The following is a 13,440-nucleotide window of genomic DNA, read 5'->3' as shown; positions in this document are numbered from 1 at the left end:
GTTATGGCTGTATTGTTTTAAAAACCCAATAATGTTGTGGGTCCATCAGACCCGCAAACATTGGATGAATAACAAAAACATGAACACCACACAAGGGTTAAAAATGTGCTTAGAGTTGTGAAACAACTGAATTTTTGATGATCTGTTTTGAGTTGTGTACTAAGAGCTGTGAAAATATACCAGGTGCTTGTGAAAGTTGCACCAAAGTGATACAAAAAAACTCTTAATGGGAGTAAAGCTTCCGTAAGCGTGAGACAGATGTATTAGTTCTTGCTAAATTAAACACCTCCTCTCTTGCCGATAGGCTTGGAAACATCTGTCTACCAAGGTGTGTGAGGTCCTAGAGGAGCTGCGAGCCGTGCAGGTAAGGCGTGTGTGTGTGTGAGTGCCTTCTGCTGTACCAGAGACACGTGTGGGGCTTCAGGCAAATATGCCAAAAGAAAAACACCTTCAAGCAGCACATCTGTGTGTGAAATTCTGTGACACACTCACAGCTGGCCAGCATTTTGTTAAATGCTTTTTTTTATTATGCTACCAGACATCACACCGTATTCTCTTTTGAGAACGGCTGGAGGCTATATTCAGTTGAAGTCAGAAGTTTACATACACTTAGGTTGGAGTCATTAAAACTCGTTTTTCAACCACTCCACAAATTTCTTGTTAACAAACTATAGTTTTGGCAAGTCGGTTAGGACATCTACTTTGTGCACGACACAAGTAATTTTTCCAACAATTGTTTACAGAGATTATTTCACTTATATCTCACTGTATCACAATTCTAGTGGGTCAGAGGTTTACATACACTAAGTTGACTGTGCCTTTAATCAGCTTGGAAAATTCCAGAAAATGATGTCATTGCTTTAGAAGAATCTGAGAGGCTAATTGACATCGTTTCAGTCAATTGGAGGTGTACCTGTGGATGTATTTCAAGGCCTACCTTCAAACTCAGTGTCTCTTTGCTTGACATCATGGGAAAATCAAAAGAAATCAGCCAAGACCTCAGAAAAAAACATTGTAGACCTCCACAAGTCTGGTTCATCATTGGGAGCAATTTCCAAACACCTGAAGTTATCACGTTCATCTGTACAAACAATAGTACACAAGTATAAACACCATGGGACCACACAGCCGTCATACCGCTCAGGAAGGAGATGCGTTCTGTCTCCTAGAGATGAATGTATTTTGGTGTGAAAAGTGCAAATCAATCCCAGAACAATAGCAAAGGACCTTGTGAAGATGCTGGAGGAAACATGTACAAAAGTATCTATATCCACAGTAAAATGAGTCCTATATCAACATAACCTGAAAGGCCGCTCAGGAAGGAAGAAGCCAATGCTCCAAAATCGCCATAAAAAAGACTACGGTTTGCAACTGCACATGGGGACAAAGATCGTACTTTTTGGAGAAATGTCCTCTGGTCTGATGAAACAAAATGAACTGTTTGGCCATAATGACCATCGTTATGTTTGGACGAAAAAGGGGGACGCTTGCAAGCCGAAGAACACCATCCCAACCGTGAAGCACGGGGGTGGCAGCATCATGTTGTGAGGGTGCTTTGTTGCAGGAGGGACTGGTGCACTTCACAAAATAGATGGTCAATTATGTGGATATATTGAAGCAACATCTCAAGACATCTGTCAGGAAGTTAAAGCTTGGTCGCAAATGGGTCTTCCAAATGGACAATGACCCCAAGCATACTTCCAAAGTTGTGGCAAAATGGCTTAAGGACAACAAAGTCAAGGTATTGGAGTGGCAATCACAAAGCCCTGACCTCAATCCTATAGAAAATGTGTGGGCAGAACTGAAAAAGTGTGTGCGAGCAAGGAGGTCTACAAACCTGACTCAGTTACACCAGCTCTGTCAGGAGGAATGGGCCAAAATTCACCCAACTTATTGTGGGAAGCTTGTGGAAGGCTACCTGAAACGTGTGACCCAAGTTTAACAATTTAAAGGCAATGCTACCAAATGCTAATTGAGTGTATGTAAACTTCTGACCCACTGGGAATGTGTTGAAAGAAATAAAAGCTGAAATAAATAATTCTCTCAACTATTATTCTGACATTTCACATTCTTAAAATAAAGTGGTGAACCTAACTGACCTAACTGACCTACTTGGATTGAATGTCAGGAATTGTGAAAAACTGAGTTTAAATGTACTTGGCTAAGGTGTATGTAAACAGACTTCAACTGTAGACTTGATGCGATATATTCTCAAAGAACACATATGCCGACTGCAAAGATGAGGAAAAGTAATTTGCCAAACTTCATATCTTGTTTTTTCATGAAAACTTCAAGATGTTATAAATCAAGGGAAGAGTAAGTCATCTCTCCCCCTCTTTCTCTTTCTATCCTTCTTTTTTTATCTCTCACCTTTCCCCTCCATCTTTGTCAGGTCTTTCTGAAGAGTGATAACCTGTGTCTAATGGGAGGAGATCATGTGAGGAGGAGACCCACCCTCCCTGCTGCCCACATCCTGGCCATGCACATCCAGCAGCTGGAGATTGGAGCCTTCACTCTGACCAGCGGTGCCTATAAGTGGCCAAAACTTAGGTGATTGAGCGTAATGCAACATCTCAGGGCCAGTTTTCTGTAAAGAGATTAGGATTGTCCTGGAATCAAAAGGATGTTCTATGGAGGATCTGAATGGAGAATTGTACGTGGTTTAAGTCCAGGACTAGGCTTATTCAGAGTCTGCGGAAACCAGCTCATAAAGTCCTGGGCCTATATTCACAAACCATCTCAGAGTAGGAGTGGTAATCTAGGATAAATGTAGCCTTTTAGATCATAATGAATAATATTAATAAATGTGACTTACACTATATATACAAAGTATGTGGACACCCCTTCAAATTAGTGGATTCAACTATTTCAGCCACATCCATTGCTGACAGGTGTATTAAATCGAGCACACAGCCATGCAATCTCCATTGTACAAACATTGGCAGTAGAATGGCCTTACTGATGAGCTCAGTGACGTTCAATGTGGCACCGTCATAGGATGCCACCTTTACAACAAGTCAGTCAGTTCGTAAAATTTCTCCACTGCTAGAGCTGTCCCGGTCAACTGTAAGTGGAAACGTATAAGGAGCAACAACTGCTCAGCCGCGAAGTGGTAGGCTACACACGCTTACAGAACGGGACCACCGAGTGTTGAAGTGCGTAGAGCGTAAAAATTGTCTGTCCTCGGTTGCAACACTCACTACCGAGTTCCAAACTGCCTCTGGAAGCAACGTCAGCACAATAATTGTTCGTCGGGTGCTTCATGAAATGGGTTTCCATGGCCGAGCAGCCGCACACAAGACTTCGGCTGGAGTGGTGTAAAGCTCGCCGCCATTGGACTCTGGAGTGGTGGGAACACGTTCTCTGGATTGGTGAATCACGCTTCATCATCTGGCAGTCCACCAGACAAATCTGGGTTTGGCGGATGCCAGGAGAATGTTAGCTGCCCCAATGCATAATGCCAACTGTAAAGTTCGGTGGAGGAGGAAAAATTGGTCTGGGGGTGTTTTTCATTGTTCGGGCTAGGCCCCTTAGTTCCAGTGAAGGGAAATCTTAACTCTACAGCATACAATGACATTCTAGACAATTCTGAGCTTCCAACTTTGTGGCAACCGTTTGGTTAAGGCCCTTTCCTGTTTCAGCAATGCAATGCCCCAGTGCACAAAGCAAGATCCATACAGAAATGGTTTGTCAAGATCAGTGTGGAAGAACTTAACTGGCCTGCACAGAGGCCTGACCTCAACCCCATTGAACACTGTTGGGATGAATTGGAACGCCGACTGCGAGCCAGCCCTTATCGCCCAATAAGTGCCCAACCTCACTTTTATTTATTTTGGATTTATTTAACTAGGTAAGTCAGTTAAGAACAAATTCTTATTTTTTAATTTTATTTAACTAGGCAAGTCAGTTAAGAAAAAGTTATTTTCAATGACGGCCTAGGAACAGTGGGTTAACTGCCTTGTTTAGGGGCAGAATGACAGATGTTTACCTTGTCAGCTCGGGGATCTGATCTTGCAACCTTTCGGTTACTAGTCCAACGCTCTAACCACTAGTTTACCTGCCGCCCCTTACTTACAATGACACTGGGCCAATTTTGCGGCTGGTTGTGATACAGCCTGGAATCGAACCAGGGTCTGTAGTGACACCTCTAGCACTGAAATGCAGTGCCTTAGACCGCTGCGCCACTCAGGAGCCCTAACACTCTTGTGGCTGAATGGAAGCAAGTCCCCACAGAAATGTTCCAACATCTAGTGGAAAGCCTTCCCAGAAGAGTGGAGGCTGTTATAGCAGCAAAGGGGGACCAACTCCATATTAATGCCCATGATTTTGGAATGAGATGTTGAACGAGCAAGTGTCCACATACTTTTGGTCATGTAGTGTATATAGCTCTTTTCAATGAACCAAAGTCAATTATATGGACAGAGATACCCTGATCCTAGATCAGCACTCCTACTCTGAGATGCTTTGTGATCTGGGTCTGGAAAATCTTATAGCCTACACTAGGCCTATACACTCATCCAACTACTGGCCTATAGCATTCATTTGCACTTATCTGCAATTGAGATTAATGAATCTACTCTGGTCGCCTTTTGCAATGACATGGATATCAACCTGACACTCATTCTTTAATGTTGTAAACTTGATATTAACTTTCTCCCTTGATGTAATGAAGTGGGCCAAGTTGCCACCAAACGAGATTCCCTGTGTCCTTCTACCCACTCAAATATGGCGGCCAGATGCTGGGTTCACAGAAAGTTGTGGCGGACGGTAATGACACAGCTGCTCATTCCATGGCGGTCGTGTAGGATTTGGGTTCCTCTACTAAAGCTAGCACACAGCCAGATGGTGTATCGGGATGGTGTGTGATTTTGGGAGATGTGGCACGCCAGGTGTTCTGAGATGCATTGATGTTGACAGATGCTGGGGTCATAAAGGGTCACGGTGAGAGGCAGCGTCACAGCTGGTTATGACAGACCCTAGGTTCCCCCACTATTGTGGAAATCAGGTCACTTATTGTACTGTATATGATGCAAGTGTTTAGTAACGTGGTGCCAAATTATGAGTATGCTCCTGCCGCAGATTAACAATAGCAAACTCATATTTCTCCTTTTCACTCTCTCTGTCTTGTCCTCCAACTCCATGGTGGCTGCAACTTCAACCTCTGCTTTTGTCCTAATTTTATGTACTTTCTTGTCTCCCTTCTTTACCGCTCTATCTTCTCCCCCCCCCCCCCTATATCTTTATCTCTCTCCCGCTCTCTCCTTCCTCACTCTCCAGGACCATAGCGAAGGTGGTGAGTCAGGTGCATGCGTTCCAGGAGACAGTGTACTCCTTCACTCCTGACCTGGAGCTGCAGGCCTACCTAAGACTACGCATCGCCCACCTCAGCGGCTGTGACATCCCCCTGCTGGCTGCAGACAACGAGGCCAACTTCCACCACACCCCCACTGAACGACACACCCGCAGGATCCAGGACACACTAAAGAGGGTGAAGGCCACCTTCCAATGAACTACAGCCTTGCCTGATCTAGGATCAGATTTGTCTTTCAGATCATTATGAATATGATGATATGGACAGAGGGGACCTGGTTCTATATCAGTACTCATAATGCTTTATGAAATTAGGCCCTGGTCAGACAACTACTCAACAGACCCCAAACCTCCCATACCCCACTGAGTTACTTTGGTAGCAGAGACTGGGTGGGTGTCTATTTATTGGTAATAACTTTGATTAGACATTATGAGGACGGTCTTATTTGAACACAATGACAGAGCCACATGAAGGCATCCAAGGTGGTTCATTTTGACTTCACTCTGATTTTATACAGTGAGCAGTCCAGCTCAATCCCCCACATTGCACCCCATAGCCTGACAACCCACTGCACACCTCCAACTCCTTGATTATCTCCAAAGTAGAGTACAAAGTAATCTGAAAAATATAATTGTTTCTTTTGATATTGGAGTGAGAAGAGGGAAAACAGTATTGGACTTTTTAAAATCCATCTGGTGGAGGCATATGGATCACACTTCTCTCTCATGTACACCATTTTGATTGCTAGTCTCTAAGACAACATAATAATGATAATGTTTCATAAAGAGATGACATCAGGTCTTTTAATTCACTGAGCGTCGTGTATTATAGCTCAACTAGATTTGAAAAGTGCGATATTTTGATATAACCACAGATGGGTAATTACCATTTTCAACTCTCCGGAGCACCATCTAAATGCATTGCCAATAGCTACTTGACATGATAATTAGTATTTCAAGATACTAAAAATTGATCAAACTCATGATGTAATATGCTATTACGGCTAAATCAGGGATGGGCCAACTGGAGGGTCGCGTGCCGCAGCCCTTTTGTAGTCCCTGGGATCAATTTCTAAATATATATACAGTACCAGTCAAACATTTGGACACACAAACTCATTCGAAGGTTTTTCTTTATTTTTACTATTGTCTACATTGTAGAATAACAGTGAAGACATCAAAACTATGAAATAACACATGGAATCATGTAGTATCCAAAAAGTGTTAAACAAATCAAAATATATTTTATATTTTAGATTCTTCAAAGAAGCCACCCTTTGCCTTGATGACAGCTTTGCACGCTCTTGGCATTCTCTCAACCAGCTTCACCTGGAACTCTTTTCCAACAGTCTTGAAGGAGTTCCCACATATGCTGAGCTCTTGTTGGCTGCTTTTCCTTCACTCTGCAGTCCAACTCAACCAAAACCATCTCAATTGGGTTGAGGTTGGGTGATTGTGGAGCCCAGGTTATCTGATGCAGCACTGCATCACTCTCCTTCTTGGTCAAATAGCACTTACACAGCCTGGAGGTGTGTTGGGTCATTGTACTGTTGAAAAACAAATGACAGTCCCACTAAGCACAAACCAGATGGGATGGCATATCGCTGCAGAATGCTATGGTAGCCATGCTGGTTTGCCTTGAATTCTAAATAAATCACTGACAGTGTGACCAGCAAAGCACCATCACACCTCCTCCTCCATGCTTCACAGTAGGAACCACACATGCAGAGATCGTCCGTTCACCTACTCTGCGTCCCACAAAGACACGGAGGTTGGAACCAAAAATATCAAATTTGGACTCATCGGACCAAACGACAGATTTCCACCGGTCTAATGTCCTTTGTTCGTGTTTCTTGGCCCAAGCAAGACTCTTCTTCTTATTGGTGTCCTTTAGTAGTGGTTTCTTTGCAGCAATTCAACCATGAAGGCCTGATTAACGCAGTCTCCTCTGAACAGTTGATTTTGAGATGTGTCTGTGAAGCATTTATTTGGGCTGCAATTTCTGTGACTGGTAACTCATCTTCTGCAGCAGAGGTAACTCTAGGTCTTCCTTTCCTGTGGCGGTCCTCATGAGAGCAAGTTTCATCATAGTGTTTGATAGTTTTGCACTTGAATAAACTTTAAAAGTTCTTCAAATTCTCCGGATTGACTGACCTTCATACCGTTTCTCTTTGCTTATTTGAGCTGTTCTTTCCATAATATTGACTTGGTATTTTACCAAATAGGGCTATCTTCTATATACCACCCGTAACTTGTCACAACACAACTTATTGACTCAAACGCATTAAGAAGGAAAGAAATTCCACAAATTACCTTTTAACAAGGCACACCTTGTTAAATGGAATGCATTCCAGGTGACTACCTCATGAAGCTGGTTGAGAGAATGCCAAGAATCTGCAAAGCTGTTATCAAGACAAAGGTTGGCTACTTTGAAGAGTCTTAAATATAAAATATATTTTGATTTGTTTAATACTTTTTTGGATACTACATGATTCCATGTGTTCTTTCATAGTTTATGTCTTCACTATTATTCTACAATGTAGAACATTTTCGAAAATAAAGAAAAACCCTGGAATACTGTATATATTGGAACTCAGTCGGGGTCTCTGCTTACTCTTGAGAGTTAGAATAGTAGAATAGATAAGTTCAATTTCAAAAATTGGTTGTGCATCAGGAGTTTTTCTCAGTCACTGACAGTCACTCAATTAACCCATGTCAGCCCAAAAAAATTTGATTGGTAAATTAGTCGAGTGGCCAGCTATTGATTTTTGTATTCACTCTAACTCAAATATATTAAAACTGCAAACATTTCTCTTCACCCTATAGCAAAACGTGTAGAAGACGGCTAAAGACAGCTCTGACTATGTGTGGGTATGGATGTGGGTGCTCAAGCCACTGAGGCCCCTCATGAGTTCAGATTATTTGTGGCCCCCACCCCCATCAAAGTTGACCATCCCTGGACTAAATGAATACAAATGCCTGAATAGTTGCTATAGTTTTTCTAAAACGAACTGTGGTCATGTTGGAATGAAACTACAGTATACGCTACAAACTGCTGCATAGGCACGCTTGCAAAGATGACATTTGTGTGATTTGTAAACAAATTGAAATGAATTGTCTGAAACATCAAAGATTACAAGGTAGCTTACTTTGAATTTTTTAAATCCTTGACATTGTGCAAGGAGGCATACATTTGTAACTACTGCACTTGTAACTACTAATTACCATATAGGTTAAATACATCATTTTAATGGCAATTAATATAACTTAATAAGATGTCAATGTGTTAAATATGTTCGTATGATTATGCCTATTTGTTGTATTTTTCCACATATTTTGTGACGTAACATTTTTTTTTCTCACGATGTTATGTCAATAATCAACCAAGGACAAGGATGTGGCCTACCATGCTCAAAATGTGTAGCAAACTCAATCTATTAAAATTATGTATTGTAGAAGTGTTGTACTTATGTTGTTGTATGCATTTATATAAATATACCTGATCACTGAAGATCGGAGAGGAGAGCTTATCACAGTGGCAGACTCACTGTGCGCGTGTGTTGATGTGTGATAGATGGGGTTCCAAATTGTCTCTGACTATTAATAGGGCCTTACCATAGAGGCGAGGAAATGCTCTGTATGAAGGGGACTTCCCCCGGCGGCATCCCGTGACGACCAGACAGCTTGTATTGTTATCTGACGGGCCCAGGACGCATCTTCAAAGCACACGAGATAAATGGTCGTAATTGGGAGGCTGAGAACCCAAGCCATCACAGGAACAGTCAGATCATCGACAAAGGAGACGTTCAATATATCCTTATCTGCACTGTCATAGCTAAGCGATCCTTTTAGGGTTATTGTCCGACAGCTGCTGGGGGAATTCCATCTGAAGAGGCAGAAACACTTGAAGGGTTTCACGTACAGAGAAAGGACACCCGGCAACATTGGCCTGGTTGGATAATTTCTTCAACGTTCCATTTCTTGATTTTTTGGCACATTCTTTTTCCAGAACATGTCATTTTGGATAGGCCTATTTGGGGATACTTTACTTAGTAGTATGCATAACCAAAAATGTAGCAATTATAGCCGTTTTTCCGACTTATTTACAGCTTGCTCTCCACAATTTACATTTCAACTGGCAGACAATGGTGTTGCTACTGTAATACCTTTGATCTGTAATGTTTCAACCGACTGCGCAAAATGCTGGTTGTTGGGCCAGTGGCGCCAGTGCTCACCGGGGTATCAAATAGGTGTTAATACTAAACCATAAGAGCAGTGTTGTACTTGCCTTTATTTTACATTTGATTTTAGTGTAGGGGAAAGGGCTGACATTTAGAAAGGCATTATGCAGATGATCAGACTACCATACAATGGGCTTATACAAGTTTGGCAATGTTGATTATTATATCAGAACGGTCAACTATAATAAAATAGTATTCCCTTCCAATCCTAAATCAGAAGTAAATAGAGGCTACAGACAGTCATTGCCTGGAAATTAAGTTTAGGCCAATTATCACAAGGTACACTCTTAGAAAAAATGGTTCCAAAAGGGTTATTTGGCTGTCCCCATAGGAGAACTCTATTTGGTTCAAAATAGAACCCTTTTTGTTTCCAGGTAGAACCCTCTGTGAAAAGGGTTCTACATGGAACACAAAGTTTTTTTTCCTGGAAACAAAATGGTTCTACATTGAACCAAAAATGATTCTTCAACAGGTTGGCACAGCCGAAGAACCGTTTTAGGTTCTAGATGGCACCTTTTTCTTCCTAAGAGTGTTCAGATATAGACACTGACATGTTGCAGCATGATGTTACAAGTTCAGTCATATTTAGGTTTCTGTTTTAGTAGGTGTGTGGCAAAGCCTGTTATCTTGATTAGAAAGTGGTTTTAATTGGTCTGCTGTTTTCAGTGTGATCTTAGTTCTGGAATAGGCTACAATTTAAACGTCAAGTCATTGTAGGCCTATCTGCCTCAACATATCATAACCTTAGAACTCTGAAGCAGAGGTGGACTCTCAATGTGATATTTCTGTATATTTTCAGCTGGGGTGGACAAATGTAACCCATCTGGGCAAAAACTGGTCGAATCAACGTTGTTTTCCTAGTTGATTTCACATTAGTGACTACTCAACCAAATGTAAATCAAAACTAGTCCTTGAACTGACGTCTTAGCCCAGTGAGCACTACTACTGGTTCTCACAGACTTGGTGGCGCCAGGCTTTCACACACTCACAGTATGTGAAGACTTCAATAAGGACCCATTAGGACCTAATCATTGGGAATCGATCAGGCGTTAACGCGCTTTTGCAAATGCAAATCTTGAAGAGGGCCAGGTCTATATATGGCGGGCCATCTCACAATATTCTCTGACCATCCTCGGACAGTTTGCTGAGCTCATGGAAGCAAACATATTCAATAACTTCACTGTAGACTGGTTGGCGAAGAGCCATCACGACACCATCAGGAAAGAAGAACCTATGGATACTATGCTAACCCACTTCAAACCCCATGTTCCTTGCATGGTCCAGCCTCGACCGCCAACCTCTTATAACAAGGTCTACCTCCAGCCAAAGCCAAAGACCACAAGGTTCGAATTCACGAATTCCACTGAAAAACCCACAAATCTGGAATCCAGATGGAGCTCACCTCTGCATCCGTCAAGCTGCTCTTCCCCAAATCGTAAGTTAAAGTAGGCTACTATACGTTAACATTTATATTCATTTTACATGTAAAAACGTGGTGTTGCAACACATTTAAATCGTGTTTTTTTTTATTGAAGAACATTTTATTGACTGATATTTTTTCACAGTTTCAGAAAACAGTGAGTACTCCTCGGGGTATGATAGTGAGGCTGCCTCCTCGGAATGCCCCTCGGTGGAAGAGGAGAGCGAGGAAGAGAGAGACGGAGCCCAACGACGTGTGCGTACTAGGTTCACACCGTCGCAGATTGAAAAGATGGAGAAGATATTCAACAAGCACAAATATCCAGATGTTGGAAATAGAGTCAAAACGGCACGGAAGTTAAACCTCTCTGAAACTCAGGTAAAACTAGAATACAAAACTCAATGTAATTTATGCACATTATACATTGTGCTGTAAGACTATTTCATTCGATTATACTAGTGCTGCTTTGGTTCTAATGGCTTTTATGTTGTGTTTCGTGTTTTAGGTGAGAACTTGGTTTCAGAACAGGAGGATGAAACAGAAACGGGAAGTCCAAGACTTCCGCGCTGAGTACCTCGCTCCCGCCCAGTCTCCGATGATATTCCAGCCCATACGCCCATTTCAGTACCACGGCTTCGGTGGACAGCACCTATCATACACCGCTGCCAACCACGCGATGTACATGGTGCAACAGATGGTTTCTTATCATCAGCACCCCCACCCAATGATGTCCAACGCACATTTCTACTAAAGACTATAGACTACAGACTGAACTTTCGACTCAAACAATTACAAATCCAAAGTGCAATCCATTTTTTTTTTAAATCTTGGGTGGGATGTTTGTAAATAATTTGTTTAAAGATGTGCAGAGATTAAAGTCTATTTTATCATTCAAGTATATCTTATATCACAACCTTTCTTTTCTATTTAGTCTTACTCGTGTGTAATGTTACAACACTGCATAACAACTTCCAGCTGAACAATTTGCTTATGCACATGTAACAGTGTAGGTTCCGTCGATCTCTTCGCCCCAACCTGGGCTCGTACCAGAGACCCTTGCACACATCAACAACTAGACACACAAGAAGCATCGTTACCCATCGCGCCACAAAGCCGCGGCCCTCGCAACGCAAGGGGAAACCCTACTGCAAGTCTCAGAGCGAGTGACGTCACCGATTGAAACGCTATTAGCGCGCACCACAGCTAACTAACTAGCCATTTCACATCGGTTACACACACAAATGTTGTGGTTTAGATGTAACCTATTGTTTGTCAGTATGTACATCGGCAATCTTCTCTGTACGGGCATGTGCATAGCTTAATTTAATTCTGATAAGTGTAAGATAAATCAAACCCAAATCAACGTTTATTATTCCCAATTACAGATTTGCAGATGTTAACTCAGGTGCAGCTCCAACAATGCAGTAATAGGCTACATAGCAGTACAAAATAATACACATATAATCCCAAAATTAAAAAGAAAGAAATTAAGACATTTCAGAAAAAATCCAATTAACAACACAAATAGCACTATAACAGTAATCCAAATGCAATCTCTGCATAGCTACACCGGATGAACTTGATATATGACATGTACAGCAGTAGATATATGAAATCAAACCAAATCAAAATGTATTGGTCACATGCCGCCCAATACAACAGTGAAATGCTTACTTATGAGCCCATTCCCAACAACACAGAGTTAAAAAGTAAGGGGAAAAAAGCTAAATAAAAAAGGAAATAATAACACAAGAAAATAACAATAAAGAGGCTATATACAATGACTACCAAGTAGATATTGCAGGGGTAGGAGGTAGTTGAGGTAATACTGTATGCACATGTTGGTTGGGGGTAAAAATTACTAGGCAATCAGGATATAATAATAAACATGTAGCTGCAGCATATGTGAAAAGTGTGTATGTGTGTGTGTGTGTGTGTGAGTGTGTGTGTGTGTGTGTGGCGTCAATATGCATGTGTGTGTGTGTGTTTGAGCGTATGTAGTGTGTGTTGGAGTGCCAGTGTAGTATGTGTGAGTGTGTGGGTAGAGTCTAGTGAGTGTGCATAGAGCCAGTGCAAGAGCGATTAGAGTGAGCTATGTCAACAATCCAGTATATAAATACATATGCTGTTTGTACAAAACAGTTGAACTAAAATACAATGTACAGTAGTAGAAATGCACTGAACAAATATATAAATGCAACATGTAAAGTGTTGGTCCCATGTTTCATGAGCTGAAATAAAAGATCCCAGAAATGTTCCATACACAGAAAAATATAATTTCTCTCAAATTTTGTGCACAAATGTGTTTACATCCCTGTTAGTGATCATTTCTCATTTGTCAAGATAATCCATCCACCTGACAGGTGTGGCATATCAAGAAGCTGATCAAACAGTCATGATCATTACACAGGTGCACCTTGTGCTGGGAACAATAAAAGGCTACTCTAAAATGTGCTGTTTTGTCACACA

General features: G+C 41.6%; 2 protein-coding genes across 2 annotated transcripts in view; both read left to right on the top strand.

Annotated features, from left to right (window-relative positions):
- Positions 1–6,520, top strand: part of LOC106604928 (kinase non-catalytic C-lobe domain-containing protein 1) — an 80,038-nt gene extending 73,518 nt beyond the window's left edge. The window contains exons 28-30 of the mRNA XM_014200072.3: positions 305–364; positions 2,393–2,550; positions 5,278–6,520. Of these exons, the coding sequence (XP_014055547.3) occupies positions 305–364; positions 2,393–2,550; positions 5,278–5,509 (450 nt within the window). The 3' untranslated portion in view covers positions 5,510–6,520. The remainder of the gene's footprint in view (positions 1–304; positions 365–2,392; positions 2,551–5,277) is intronic.
- A 4,048-nt stretch (positions 6,521–10,568) lies between these two features.
- On the top strand, positions 10,569–11,869 carry vox (ventral homeobox). Its single transcript, XM_014200847.3, has 3 exons — positions 10,569–10,986; positions 11,117–11,349; positions 11,477–11,869. The coding sequence occupies exons 1-3, from the start codon at positions 10,704–10,706 to the stop codon at positions 11,720–11,722; spliced, it is 762 nt and encodes a 253-aa protein (XP_014056322.2). The 5' UTR covers positions 10,569–10,703; the 3' UTR covers positions 11,723–11,869.
- The last annotated feature ends 1,571 nt before the right edge of the window (positions 11,870–13,440 follow it).

The sequence above is a fragment of the Salmo salar genome, chromosome 01 (genome assembly GCF_965601325.2).
Source record: "Salmo salar chromosome 01, fSalSal1, whole genome shotgun sequence".
NCBI lineage: Eukaryota > Metazoa > Chordata > Actinopteri > Salmoniformes > Salmonidae > Salmo > Salmo salar.
Note: the sequence above shows the minus strand (reverse complement) of the source record. Positions and strands in the feature narration are given on the sequence as shown.